The sequence below is a fragment of the Podarcis tiliguerta genome, assembly GCF_965153285.1.
Source record: "Podarcis tiliguerta genome assembly, chromosome: 14".
Classification (NCBI taxonomy): Eukaryota; Metazoa; Chordata; class Lepidosauria; order Squamata; family Lacertidae; genus Podarcis; species Podarcis tiliguerta.
In genome coordinates, this window is record NC_139547.1 from 10,722,931 (window position 1) to 10,737,145 (window position 14,215).

General features: G+C 49.2%; 1 protein-coding gene across 7 annotated transcripts in view; it reads right to left on the bottom strand.

The window, feature by feature from the left end:
* The window catches only part of GRAMD2A (GRAM domain containing 2A), a gene marked incomplete at its 3' end in the record, with an annotated part of 67,250 nt that overhangs the window by 16,630 nt on the left and 36,405 nt on the right, over positions 1-14,215 (bottom strand). For all 7 annotated transcript variants that reach the window (XM_083412182.1, XM_083412179.1, XM_083412184.1 and 4 more), the window contains 5 exons: positions 11,790-11,885; positions 9,442-9,502; positions 8,615-8,687; positions 6,196-6,299; positions 2,111-2,209 (listed from right to left, as the gene is read on the bottom strand). In XM_083412182.1, coding sequence (XP_083268308.1) covers positions 2,111-2,209; positions 6,196-6,299; positions 8,615-8,687; positions 9,442-9,502; positions 11,790-11,875 — 423 coding nt within the window. In that variant the 5' untranslated portion in view covers positions 11,876-11,885. The remainder of the gene's footprint in view (positions 1-2,110; positions 2,210-6,195; positions 6,300-8,614; positions 8,688-9,441; positions 9,503-11,789; positions 11,886-14,215) is intronic.

Consider the following 14,215-nt stretch of genomic DNA (forward strand, 5'->3'; position numbering starts at 1 on the left):
TCATTTTAAAATTAGCCCATAGATCAAAACCGTAAGGGGAGAGAAACATAAGGGTCAGACTGAGTCCAAACCAAAGGCCAGGTGGAACAGCTCTGTCTTGCAGGCCCGGCAGAAAGATGTCAAGTCCCGCAGGGCCCTGGTCTCTTGTGACAGAGCGTTCCACCAAGTCAGGGCCAGTACTGAAAAGGCCCTGGCCCTACTTGAGACCAATCTAACCACCTTGCGGCTTGGGACCTCCAAAATGTTGTCATTTGTGGACCTTAAGGTCCTCCGTGGGGCACACCAGGAGAGGTGGTCCTGAAGGTACGTGGGTCCTAGGCTGCATAGGGCTTTAAAGGTCGAAACCAGCACCTTAAACCTGACCCTGTACTCCACCGGGAGTCAGTGCAGTTGGTAAAGCACTGGATGAATGTGATCCCGTAAGGAGCCTCGCCGCGGCATTCTGTACCCGCTGGAGTTTCTGGGTCAGCTTCAAGGGCAGCCCTGTGTAGAGTGAGTTACAATAATCCAGCCTGGAGGTGACCGTCGTGTGGATCACTGTGGCCAGATCAGGGCGAGAAGGGTAAGGGACCAACTGCTTAATGCGGCGGAGATGGAAAAAAGCCACCTTTGCTGCAGCTGCAACCTGCGCCTCCATGGAAAGGGAGGCGTCAAAGGTTACACCCAAGCTCCCTGCCCCAGCTGTAGTACTACAGTTCCCCAAATCCCTGATGCTGGCAGGGGCTGGTGGGCATTGGGAGTCCCAAGCCTGTTTTAAACAAATAAATATTGTGAGCGCCTGCTCTCACCGGAGATAGATGCCACATTTGTAGTAGTTCCATCGCCCTTTCCCCTTGCCCTCTGTGCTCTGAGCACCCTTCTCTCACACACCCTGTCCAAGAAAGGGTGGCAAAACTAGTGCCACACTTGGCCACAGGGAGCAGGTGGGTACATTGTGCATGAACAGGCTGAAGATGGGAGCTCCAGCTTCCTCATCTCAAACATGATGTCAACTGAACTCAACATGGCGCAAGATTTGAGGAAGCATCGATATCAAGGCGATGTAAGGAGGACCATCCGCCTTCAAGAGGGTGTGCTAGCAGAACCAAAGGTGAGGAAACAGTGACCACAGAAGAGCTGGCAATCCTTTCATGTGGGGCAGGGATGGGCAAGCTGTGGCCCTTCCAGAAGCTGGATTACAGCTCGATTCATGCTTGGGCCATGCTGCTTGGGGCTGATGAGTCAACATCCAGGGAGCCACAGGTTCTCCATCCCCGATGTGACACAGGGAGTAAAGGGCACTAGATAATAATTAACAACGCAGCAGGTTTTTACACACAAACAAAAACCATATACAGTATAAGTACTGAGTGGGAAATCGTTGCCTCCAGACCTAAATGCCAAGGACATGAAGTGGGGGGGGGGGGGAATTGCATGACACATCTAAGGCGAACAGATTTATTTGCATCATAAGCTTTCACCAGCAAAAGTCAATGGGTGCCTCAAGTGCACTAGAACCTGTTAGCTGCTGACGTGGAGCCTACTAGACTCTGCTGAAACAACCAGCAACTTCCCGTTCCTTTCCGAGTTGATGTAACCCATGAAGAGGGCAGACTGGGACTGAACCCAACATCGTACAGGGACACGATTCGCACCGGGGGAGTTCTGAAGGGCTGGGTGGAAATGTGGAGAAGTCTTGATTTGCGCTGCAGACCCAAGGCTCAAAGCCAGGGAGGCCGATCTGTGGCCTTCCAGAGGCTGTTGGACTACGACTCCCATCATCCCTAGCTGTCGGTCATGAAGGCTGGGTCTGATAGGTGCTGGAACACAACAATGCCCGGAATGCCACAAGCTCCCATTCCTTAGGCCAGTTTCTGTCAAGGGCCACATTCCCTTGGGAGTAACCTATCAGAAGCTGCAGGCCTGGAGTGGGCGGGGCCATAAGACAACTCCGTACATTCCTAGGTGCAGATTACATGGGATATCTGCACAGGGGCATTTAATGTCCCTGACCCCCACCCCCAAACACAGCAGATTTATTGCTGTAGAGGCTAAAAGGCCAAGTATTTATAGGTGAAAATGTTCACAGCTTTGACCTCAAATAGTACAGATTTTTGCCTGCGTCTCTTACCTTTCGGCTGGCATTGGTGGTGATAGCAAGTCCATTCGGCAACAGGCGAGCCGTTTTGTGCTTTTTTATCAGCTGGACAGAGACAACAGGAATGACAACCTGAAACGGAGAAGAATGGATGTAGTTTGTGCGCGAGCCAAGAGCTGAAGTCATGGGATCACACACGATAACTCCCTGGGTCATTAATTTCTGGTTGCAGAATCATCACCCAAGTCCTAACCATATTCAGTCTGCAAACAAGCCACAAAGATTTCGACGAGAGGAGGCTTGCACAACCGGAAGTAAGACCGCATTTGCACTACACATTTAAAGCCGTTTCCTATCACTTTCCTAGCATCACAGAACTGTAGAGTTGGAAGGGACCCGATGGTCATCTAGTCCAACCCCCTGCAAGGCAGGAATCTCAACTAAAGCACCCACGACAGATGGCCATCCAACTTCTTCTGAGGGAGTTGATTCCATTGTCAAACAGCTCCTGCCATCCGAAAGTTTTTAAATATTTGTGGCTTCTCCCAAAGAATCCTGGGAACTGTGGTTTGTTCAGGGTGCTGAGAGTTGTGAGGAGACCCCCAGAGAGCAACACTGGCGAGAGCCAATGTGGTGTAGTGGTTAAGAGCGGTAGACTTGTAATCCGGTGAACCGGGTTCGCGTCTCCGCTCCTCCACATGCTGCTGGGTGACTTTGGGCCAGTCACACTTCTCTGAAGTCTCTCAGCCCCACTCACCTCACAGAGTGTTTGTTGTGGGGGAGGAAGGGAAAGTAGAATGTTAGCTGCTTTGAGACTCCTTAAAGGGAGTGAAAGGCGGGATATCAAATCCAAACTCTTCTTCTTATTATTCTTCTTCTTCCCAGAGTTCCCTGGGAAGAGGGACTGGCTGTTAAAACCAGTATGGGAATTGTAGCTTTGTTGAGGGGAATATGGGGGTCGCCTAACAATTCCGGGCACCTTTAAAAACCCACCCATCAAATGCTTGCAAGTAGAAAAGTCTGTCTACTTGCTTCTTTAACCTTATCGGCCAGTCAAACTCTGGTGTTTAAAAACAACAACAACAACCCATGAGTAGCTTTTCCTACCCACATTCTGCTCACTGTCAATAAAGGCTGGAAATACTTAGGCTGTGAACAGATGAAGCAGAAGGCACTGCAGAGGCTGAAATGAAGCATCAGATAATTGCTCTTGCCTGCAGTACACGTTTTCTGCCCCATCATGGGCTCTGATGAAATCGGTTATGCAACTTCTTATAGTAATTCCAAGCTGCAGGAAAAGACCACGTAGCTCAGTGGCAAAGCAGGCAGAAGGTCCCCATTTCAGGAAGAACTGAGAAAGGCTCCTTTCCCAAATTTTGCACAGCTGCTGCAGATGTAGATGACCCAGAGCTAGATAGATCAATAGTCTGACACAGTGCAGAGACTGATTGCTATATATCCGGGGGGGGGGGGGGGCAAGAATTCCCATAAATAAGCGTGTGCTGGATGCCAGGTTTCATGGCAGGGCCATTATTATTATTATTATTATTATTATTATTATTATTATCATCATCATCTCCAAATGCTCTGTAATGGTGCAATTTCCAGACCATTGCGTTTGAGAAGAATTAGGACAGTGACCACAAATGAAGCTGCTGGGGACCCACAGCAGAAGCCCTGGCAGGCATTGCTGTTGTCAGGGAGCCCCTTGCAGCAGCCTGAGGGTGCAGGGCAGTGACACATCAGCCCCAGAGAAACGGCTGAGATTAGAAAGGGGTCAAGTCTTTCCCAGGGCAAGGTTCCCTCTCTCCTCCGCTGGGCTTGTACGGCTGTCATTATGCTGGGTGCTGGGTCAGAGCAAGCACCACAGATGCAGTAAAGGAGGGACTGGCATGAAGCAAATGTACCCGGCTTTCAACATAAAACAAAAGGCCTAGGAAGACTCTCAAGTTTCATGGGCAGGCTGGATCCAGAGGAGTGGTGGGAGGCACTAGCTGGGGAACCCCCAGGGGAAGAAGCTCAGAGACAGAGGATTGGTGGTGGGACGACAAACGTATGGTCAGAGGGGGAAGAAGGAGAAGACCTGAAGAAGGAGGTGTCAGAAGCTGAAGAGGCAACAGGATTTAGTGAGCAGGAAGAGGCTGCGGCAGAGAGCGGTGCAGAATCAGAGGCAGGAGAGGAGTGGGGCCAGGAGACAGAGATGAGACAGGCTGCTGAAGAAGCCAGGGAGTCTCTCCCTCCTGCTGTGACCAGCTCCCCTTCCCCCTGGTCTCCCAGAACACACAGAGAAATGAAGAGGGAGGAGCAACGAGAGATAAGATGATGGAGCCTTAGGTTGCTGGGGGAGGAACCAGGGGAGGAGCCTTAGAGAGCGGTGGGAAGGTGGGGACTTTCAGGCCTTGCAACTGCTTCATTGGGGCAAGACCTACTGGGAAGAGCTGGCGTGATCACTAGGCCTGTGCTGTTTGGGTTTCTTCTAATAAAGCGTTAACTTCACTGACTCCAGTGTTGTTGTTTTTATTGCTGAGCTATTCCTGACTCTGGCTCCTGACATCAAGGCAGAAAAGCCATCTCCTTTACTTAGTGCCTAGCACATGAGGGAGAAAGAAGAACATGCCACAGATTATGGACATGACCCTCAATCTAAGGAAAATAAACAGTCGGAGGGAAAAGTTCAAGGCTGCAGTTAGATAAATTGCAATGTAACGACAGAAGAGTCCTGCTAAATGGGCTGAACGTTGTGGAGTTGGAAGCAGCCTTCTTCCTGAGCAATGTTTATTTAAATAGGTAGCGCTCAGGATATAAATAATTCAGCCGTTCGGCACCATTTTAAGGAAGTCTGTTCTAAATATGGACGAGCGTTACCCATCAACGGCAGTGTTTACCAGATAACCCCAGAACTGTAAATCAAGGAAAGCAGCAAGAATTCTGCACTGTTATCAGATTCAGCTATGGTTTCTCTTATGCCAGACACAGGCCTTGCCTCCAAAGAAGCTTGCTTTGAAGATTTAAAACAAAACGAAAAAGCGACATTTGTTTCCATAAGATGTCCTTGCACCTTAGAAAGCTGGGTTCAACCATCTTGCTTGTCCACCTTGCCATGGCGAGTGGGGAGCCAGGCTCAGGCGAGTGAGATCCCAAATCTGGAGCTATGGGCAGAGGCAAGCTGGCGTGTCTCCCGAAAGCCAACCTCAGTTCAGGTCTTCAGGTAGCAGAGGTGGCCTCTAGCGACCCAAGTGGTGTTCTGAGCTCGGAGCAGAGACAGAGTTGGGCCTCCTGTCTGAATTAAAGAAGCCGAGGAACAGGATTGCCTTTCGGGCCAAGCCCAAGGGGCACCCCACGTTCAGAGCACCTGTCAAGCATACAGGCAGGGCAAGTCTCTGCCCCCAAACCATGTGGGGTCAAGGGCCTGTATCTAAGGGGTGGGCAGTGGAAGTGGGAATGTAAACATTTGGCAAACATTGCACCCTAGGACCTTAGACTGAATGGGCTGCAAAGAATGAACAAAGGAAGATAATATTCAGCACTCTAGGTTTGAGACAGCATGAAGATTATGAAAGACTGCACACGCAAAAATGGATTTTGTATTTATAAGAGATGACAGAGCTGCTGTCTGTGAGGAGGAAAATATGGCTGCTGTAAGAATGGACAACAACAAGTAATGACTGAAACGGAAATTAAAGATGAGAAGATGTGGCACCATGAGGAAGAGATGGACATATGTTTGCAATAGAAGTTGGAAACCTGGTTTTAAGAAATTGTATTAAATTAAAGTAATTCGGACAGATTTGTAATAATTTGGAAAACTAACAAAAATAAATATTTACTTTTTAAAAGGGCTTTCCCCCCCGCCCTGCAGCCAGCAGCTCCAAGCATAGATATCAGATTTCCCCCGGAACTTGTGCTACATTTGAGATGCTGCAGTTGAGAGGCAACACTTGGAGAAGGCACGACCAATGCGTCAATCAAAGTTTGACTGGCCAACAGGTTTGAAAAAGCAAGTAGGCAGACTTTCCTGCGCTCAAGCATTTGGTGGGTGGTTTTTATTACTGTCGCCACTTCATTTGATCTCCATCGAACAGACTCCTCTTTTAGTCTGCTAATGTTTACTGACTCACCTTGATATCCTTCCCAAAAAGGTTTGCATAGAAACAGAGCCAGTTTGGGGAGATGTAGAGGCGGCCTTGGATGAGGATGTCTCTCTGGAGAGCACAGGAGCAGACTGCAAAGAGACAAGGCAGCGTGTGAAAGGGTGTGCTGGTCCTCTTTGCGGGACGGAAACATCCCCTCCCAAAGCAGTCTGCCCCCAGTCAAGATTCAATGCACCCTGCTGGTGGCAGCGGCTGTACATAAACGAAAGGAGATTCGGAATATACCACTGGGGTTACAAATAAAATACAGTGGTACCTCAGGTTAAGTACTTACCGTATTTTTTGCTCTATAAGACTCACTTTTTCCCTCCTAAAAAGTAAGGGGAAATGTGTGTGCATCTTATGGAGCGAATGCAGGCTGTGCAGCTATCCCAGAAGCCAAAACAGCAAGAGGGATTGCTGCTTTCGCTGCGCAGCGATCCCTCTTGTTGTTCTGGCTTCTGACATTCAGAATATTTTTTTCTTGTTTTCCTCCTCCAAAAACTAGGTGCGTCTTATGGTCTGGTGCGTCTTATAGAGCGAAAAATACGGTAATTCATTCCAGAGGTCCGTTCTTAACCTGAAACTGTGCTTAACCTGAAGCACCACTTTAGCTAATGGGGCCTCCTGCTGCTGCTGCCGCGCGGCCGCGCGATTTCTGTTCTCATCCTGAAGCAAAGCTCTTAACCCGAGGTACTATTTCTGGGTTAGCAGAGTCTGTAACCTGAAGCGTATGTAACCCGAGGTACCACTGTAAAAGGCACAATGGAAGGGAACTTGAAACTTGCCTACTACTTTATGATGTTCTGTTAGTACTAAGGAAGGTCTTATTATTATTCTACAGGAGGCAGGAATCAGATCTTTATCTTTTCCCACCACTGCAGATTTACTCTGACAGGTGGCTGGTGTCACGATGGCATCAGGAGACGGATAGGTGGGTGGCCCCGCCCAGTGGTCAAAAGCTCCCCCATGGGGCAGAGTCTGCTTCACCATCTCATTCCTCCAAGGGGACCCCATCAGCTGTTGCCCCCCCCGTGACACCAGCTGATTGGAAGGTGGGTGTGGTTTGGAGGAAATGGCCTCAACGGTCAGCTTGGTCTTCCTGATGGGTCAAGACTGGCCCACGGACCAAAGTTTCCTCAGCCCTGTTATTTGGAACTTTGCTACTTTGATTTCATATTTTTGTTCTAGTTGCTCTATCATCTTCCTCTCCAAATTTTTCACCATCGTTTTAGTCTTTGTTTTGTTCCATTTGAATCCTGATAATTTTCCGAACTTCTCCAATTCTTCCAATACTTTGCCAACACTGGTTTGAGGTTCCTCTAAAGATAATACTAAATCGTCCGCATATGCCTTCAATTTAAACTCCTTGGACCCAATTTTAATTCCGCGTATTTCCGATGTTTCCCTCACCCTATTTGCTATCACCTCTAGCGCCATTATAAACAGCAAGGGGGATAGAGGGCATCCCTGTCTCGCTCCTTTCGCAGTATCGAATGACTCAGTCAAATTGTTATTGACAATCAATTTAGCTGTTTGGTTGGAATATATAGCTCTTATGCCCTTCATAAGTGATCCCTCCATCCCCATTGCTTCCATAAAGGTAAAGGTAAAGGTAGCCCTGCCCGTACGGGCCAGTCTTGCCAGACTCTAGGGTTGTGCGCTCATCTCACTCTATAGGCCGGGAGCCAGCGCTGTCCGCAGACACTTCCGGGTCACGTGGCCAGCGTGACAAGCTGCATCTGGCGAGCCAGCGCAGCACACGGAACGCCGTTTACCTTCCCGCTGGTAAGCGGTCCCTATTTATCTACTTGCACCCGGGGGTCCTTTCGAACTGCTAGGTTGGCAGGCGCTGGGACCGAGCGACGGGAGCGCACCCCGCCGCGGGGATTCGAACCGCCGACCTTTCGATCGGCAAGTCCAAGGCGCTGAGGCTTTAACCCACAGCGCCACCCGCGTCCCATACTCTTTATCAAAAACTGCCAAGACACATTATCAAACGCTTTTTGATAATGCGTCTGTTATTTGGAACTTCTTTCTCACCAACAAGGCAAATTGAGGTTCTCCCCCTGCTCCAATGGGGACACAGTGATGGGCAAAGCTGGCAACCACAAGCCCCCATGCTAAGATCCAGGTCCATGTTGCTCCTGCAATTTACTTTTCAAAAAGCATTCGAGCGATTACTCATTACATTTATTGTGTCGCATCAAGATTGGCCTTCAGAAAACCAGGTGGGTTGGACACTCTGGGCTAAGGTTGCCCTCTAGGAGGTGGCTTCAGACAGAATGCCTCTAATTGTTGAGAGCCTCATCCAGAAATGAACCGCCAGGCCAGAGTAGCCAGCCTCCAATACTACCCTCCAGCTCTATGATTCACTTCCTCCCTTTAAGCAATGTTTACCACTCACCTTTCAGCACACTCTCCTCGGTAGGGATGTCCTTGAACAACTTGTGGTACTGAGAGTTGTATTTATTTGGAGGCTAGACAAAAAAAAAAAAGACACGAAAAGAGCTAAGGATATCAAAGAGGTGACGCCCGAGTGTACTGGCAGCAGGCAGATATTGGGCAAAATAGTCTGCCCACAGGTTTACCATTCTTGCAGCCTTTTCACTTAAATCCTCCTCATCATGTCCTCCTCCTCCCAGGACCCGTTATGAAGAGCTCAGAAAGGAGACAAAGAACACACTGTCCGGATAGTAAAGTGCTGGGAAGTAAAACCCACTAGCCTACTGCACAAAGGTAACGATGACATTTGTTGCTCCGCCTCCTTTTGTCTCTGGCCCGCCCACACTGACATGTGGCCCTCAGCAGGTTGCCCAGAAAGGAATGCGGTCCCTGGGCTGGAAAACGTTCCTGCTTTATATGGAAAGATGACTATTCCTGTGCTGTCTGCTCAAAGCTTGTTTCCTTCTGCAATGCCTAACAATTATTTAGACACCTCCCCGCCCCCCACCATAGAGCACCTGAAGAGAGAAGTCGATGACAACAATAAAAGCATGCATGCAGAGAGCCCATAAAAGGTAAATACTGTATCTAGCAGGTGTCACTAGGCCAGAGTTCCTGTGAAGTTTAAGCTAAGAGCAGAAGGTGGAGCAGCAGGACCAGGATGCAAGAGGCAGCTTTCAGTCCAGCAGGGGGGAAAGATTACAAGGGAAAAGCAAGCAGAATCCGGCCAGGCCAAGGGCAGTGGCTGCAGAGTCCTGGAAACCAGCACCCTGCACCTCCCCAACTCACCGTGACTTCGCTGCGGCATTTCTTTAACTCCTCCTCCTTTATGGCATCACTCAGGTGCAGGCTGGAAGACAAAGGGAGATTCCACAGATGGGCATCCCTACGGCCATACTCACACACAAAAAACCTGCACTTTTATCAAGATCCTGCTCAAAACTGGTGGTGTCGGCTGCCAGGAGGGCATTCTGGGGTCTGCAAACGTAATTGACTTACTGAGGTCTGCCAAATTAGAGGTCTTGGTTCTTTTAAGACGGGCTTTAAAAGACCTGCACTTTCAGGACAGGTTTCTGAAGTTCAGTTTACCTAATCGATTCTTTTGGCTACTGTTCCGTCTTTCTGCTTTCCATTCCTTTTTATGCTGCATTTTGTTCTGTTTGACCATATCGTGCTGAAAAGGCAGGTTATTAACTCTGCCCCCCTAACCCTTACTGTAAAAGATTAGCACACTAATCCTACGTTCTACCAGAAAAGTTTCGCTATCACCTCCTGTAAGAAAGAATCGGGTTCCGCGTAGACTTTCCTCCCAAAAGTAAAGTCACATTTGAAGTTGAAAGGACATCACCCTCATGAGACATGACTAACAGGTTATCTGTATGTTTCCTGTTAGTCATATCTCACGAGGGCTGTGTCCTTTCCACGTCAAAGAAAATAGAAAGCCACTAGGAGTTTGTAGGAAATTCTTAAAAGCAGCATGAAGGTGTTGTGACACACATGCATCCACGAAGATCCTTCTCCTCTCCGTAGTTACATTCGCCCTCAAATGGTATTTTAAACTTCAGATTTGCATGGTTGGGTAGTTCACAAGCTCCACCAGCTTCACTGGGGGAACAGGTGAGAGAGATGCTGGAGCCTTGTTTGTACAGTGGTGCCTCGCAAGACAAAATTAATTCGTTCCGCGAGTTTTTCGTCTTGCGAAGCACCACTGCATTTAAACACTGACAACGGCGGGGAGGGGCAGGGAGAAGCAGGACAGCTGCCGCAGCCGGTACCTCAGACTCACCCGCGTGTTGTGGCCACCGTGCGACGCGGCTGCTGGAGGGCGGCGGGGCTCAGGAGTGCGACTCCAGGGAGAGAGAGGCGCTGGCGGCAACGGCTCTCTGAGGGGAGCGCGCGAGGGGGGTGGGCAGCGGCGCGAGGCACCAACCGTCAGCGGGAAGGTGGGAGGGAGCCGGAGGAGCGGGGAAGCGAGCGTGCGTGCAGTGACCGTCGCCATGACACGAGAGGCAGGGCCGTTTCGTCTAGCGAAGCAAGCCCTTAGGAAAATCCGTCTTGCGAAGCACCTCAGAAAACGAAAAACCCTTTTGTCTTGCGAGTTTTTCGTCTTCCGAGGCATTCGTCTTGCGGGGTACCACTGTACAGGATATTAACGGGGGCCACATAACTCTCGCAAGGAAGGCAGAGATCTCTGACCCCTAACTTACATTCCGCTTACTTCAGGACAGGTACACACTCCCCCTTCCTCTTCCTTCTTTAGCATGGGTCTGTGGAAGATTGCTGCACCTACTCTCCAGGCATTTGGGTAGCTAGGGATCCATTTTAGATCTAAGGTGTTTATGTACTGTGTATGACTCCCTGCTTGTTTATGTGCAACCAGGCTGTCAAAAAGCAGCATCTGTGTACTCTGCCTCCTTTATTACATGTAACAAACCAACCGTTCTTTCTTTCCTGGTGTGTGAACTCCTTTGTTAGGTACAAGGTCATGAGTAAAAACACCCATTAGTAAGGAATGCGCATTTTGACCCCAGCAAAAGATCCTAAATCTCTAGGGTGTGTGCATAGGGAACATGTGGCTGGTGGACACACAGGATGTGGGTCCAGACATACACCTTGTGAACAGTGGCCAGCGACAGCCCTATATTCTGTATTGGTTCTACAGAGGCTCCCCTCCCAGGGCCGACCAATTTTGGTGGCAGGGCAGAATGGTAATGAAGTATGGGGAAGGAGGGTTGATTTCTCCTTCCCTGTGTGCCACGGTCCTGATCCTGTGCTGCCTCCCTGCAGCTGCTCCTTAGACGGGGAAAACGAAACACAACATTTATACAAAAGCTAAACACCCAATCGCATTTGTGCAATTGACGTTACACTTATTTCGGCCCTTTGTGTTGACTTCTTACAGCTGAAGTGTCATCCTAAGCATGCGCTTGAATGGAGCTCTCCCCCAAGTAAGAGCACATCAGATTTCGCCTAATGTCAACTGAGCCCAGTTTACAAACACCCAGATGGTAGCTATTAGATATGATCCCAGCAGAAAGGGAAGGGAAAGCAATGTGGGGTGTGGGGGTGTGAGAGAGAGATGAACTCAGTCCCTCTAAAAAACAAAGCAAAACGTAAATAAATGAAACCACACTCACCTGCCATTTGGAGAATCCAAGCTCTTTTCCTTGTGTAATGCCTCCAGTTTGTCCAGGCTGTGCATGAGCCCTGCTTTCTCATGCATTGGTTTTGTGCTGCAGAAAAAGAAGGGGAGGGAGACACAGAATAATACAGGTTGTATCCCAACCATTAGGTGGTGATCGTAGCACATAACACAGGACACAGCCAAGCCACTATCCTGTCCAGCTCATAAGTGTCTACGCAGACGGATAGCAGCTGTCCAGAGTTTCAGGCGGGGGTCTTCCCCAGACCCACCTGGGAACAGAGGCCTGGGACACATTCTGCATGCCAAGCAGATGCACAACCACGAGGGCCTAGATCCCTAGACCTTGACAGAGAGCAAGGTTACAAAATGCTCCGGCTGGAAGCCCACATTCTGTTCAGCGACACAAAACCTGCCAAGAGTTATTAAGTGTGCAGCGTACACACACGCCTGCAATTCTCACATGCAATCCAGACACTCAGTTCTAGGGATCGTTTGATGTTGGGACCTGGAGGTACCCCAAGAGTTAACACAGACAAAAGAGATAAATCAGAAGGGAAATTTATTCTATCCAAGGTGAATTCACTCACTGTCTCAAAGGGGAATTGGCATATTTAACAAAACAAAAAAAACTTAAACAAAATAAATAAACAGCACACTAATACTAGGCTGAGTTTAAGTCATTACAAGCGTTGTGCTTGAAGCACACCTGGGGGATTAAGATGTGGTCAGGGAAGCAGGGGGAGAGATGTTGGCTGAATGAGGTGAAGGAATATAGGAATAGGAGAAGCTGCCTTATACACTGGTACGTCTGGATGCGAATGGGATCCGTTCCAGAGCCCCATTCGCATCCTGAAGCGAACGCAAGACGCGACTGCTCGTCTGCGGGTCACGTTTCGCCGCTTCCGCGCATGCGTATGACGTCATTTTGAGCGTCTGCGCATGTGTGAGCGGCGAAACCCGGAAGTAACGTGCTCCGTTACTTCCGGGTCGCCGCGGAGCGCAACCCAAAAATATTTAAGCTGAAGCGTATTCATCCCAAAGTATGACTGTACCAAGTCAGACCATTGCTCCATCTAACTCAGTATTGTCTACACTGACTGGCAGCATCTCTCCATGGTTTTAGGCAGGAGTCTCTTCCAGCCCCACCTGGAGATTGTCGGGGATTGGACCTGCGACCTTCTGCATGCAAGGCAGATGGTCTGCCCCTCAGCTACGGGGAATAAGGGTCTTCCTGATGCCTAGGAAAGAAAGCTACTTGGCTGGGGAGAGGGAATCTCCCTCACCTCACCTCCCCCCCCCCCGCCACACACACATGCCACCCGTAGACCCACCTCCACCTTACACAAGCAAATGGGAGTTGCCTCATGTACCTAAAAATGTACCAGCCACTAAGGCAAAGACTTGTTTGGAAAGAGTGCAAAACCCTACAGGCACACCGAGAGTCAGGTGTCAGGGGCAACAGCTGCGTTAACTACAACCCCGCCTGATGTCTGATATTCCCTCAATAACTATACCAAGGATCTGTGCAACTTGAGATTTGTGGCACAAAACTTTGGCATACGTATGGGAATGTGATTGTGGCTAACGGTTCTGGATGCAGCCCCCTGGCGGGCCACACGGTTATATCACTTCAAAAGTCATGGCTTTCCCCCCAAAGAATACTGGGCAGGGTAGTTAAAGGTGCTGAGAGTTATTAGGATACCCCTATCCACCCCTCCCATAAGGGACGCGGGTGGCGCTGTGGGTTAAACCACAGAGCCTAGGATTCGCCAATCAGAAGGTCGGCGGTTTGAATACCCGCGTCGGGGTGAGCTCCCGTTGCTTGGTCCCTGTTCCTGCCAACCTAGCAGTTCAAAAGCACGTCAAAGTGCAAGTAGATAAATAGGTACCACTCCGGCGGGAAGGTAAACGGCGTTTCCATGCGCTGCTCTGGTTCGCCAGAAGTGGCTTAGTCATGCTGGCCACATGACCCGGAAGCTGTATGCCGGCTCCCTCGGCCAATAAAGCGAGATGAGCACCACAACCCCAGAGTTGGTCATGACTGGACCTAATTGTCAGGGGTCCCTTTACCTTTACCCACCCCCCTGCAACAGAAGACGAAATTAATGGACTATGCAGAATTGGACAAAATGACAGGAAGGATTCGAAATCTGCGGGACCAGAGATTTATAGAAGATTGGAAGAAGTATATTAATTATTTGAAGAGCAACTGTAATCAACAAATTACGCTAGTAGGACTACAATACCTTTTGCAAGGAGAAATATACGAAGTGTTACAAAGTAGAAAGATAGAGATATGAGTTTGAAATGTAATAGGGAAGATAAGAAATGCATACTGAGAGATTGGATTGGAAAATTTTCAGGCAGGATGGATGGAAGTCAAAAATTTGAATAAGATGTAAAAGTATGTTTAATTAC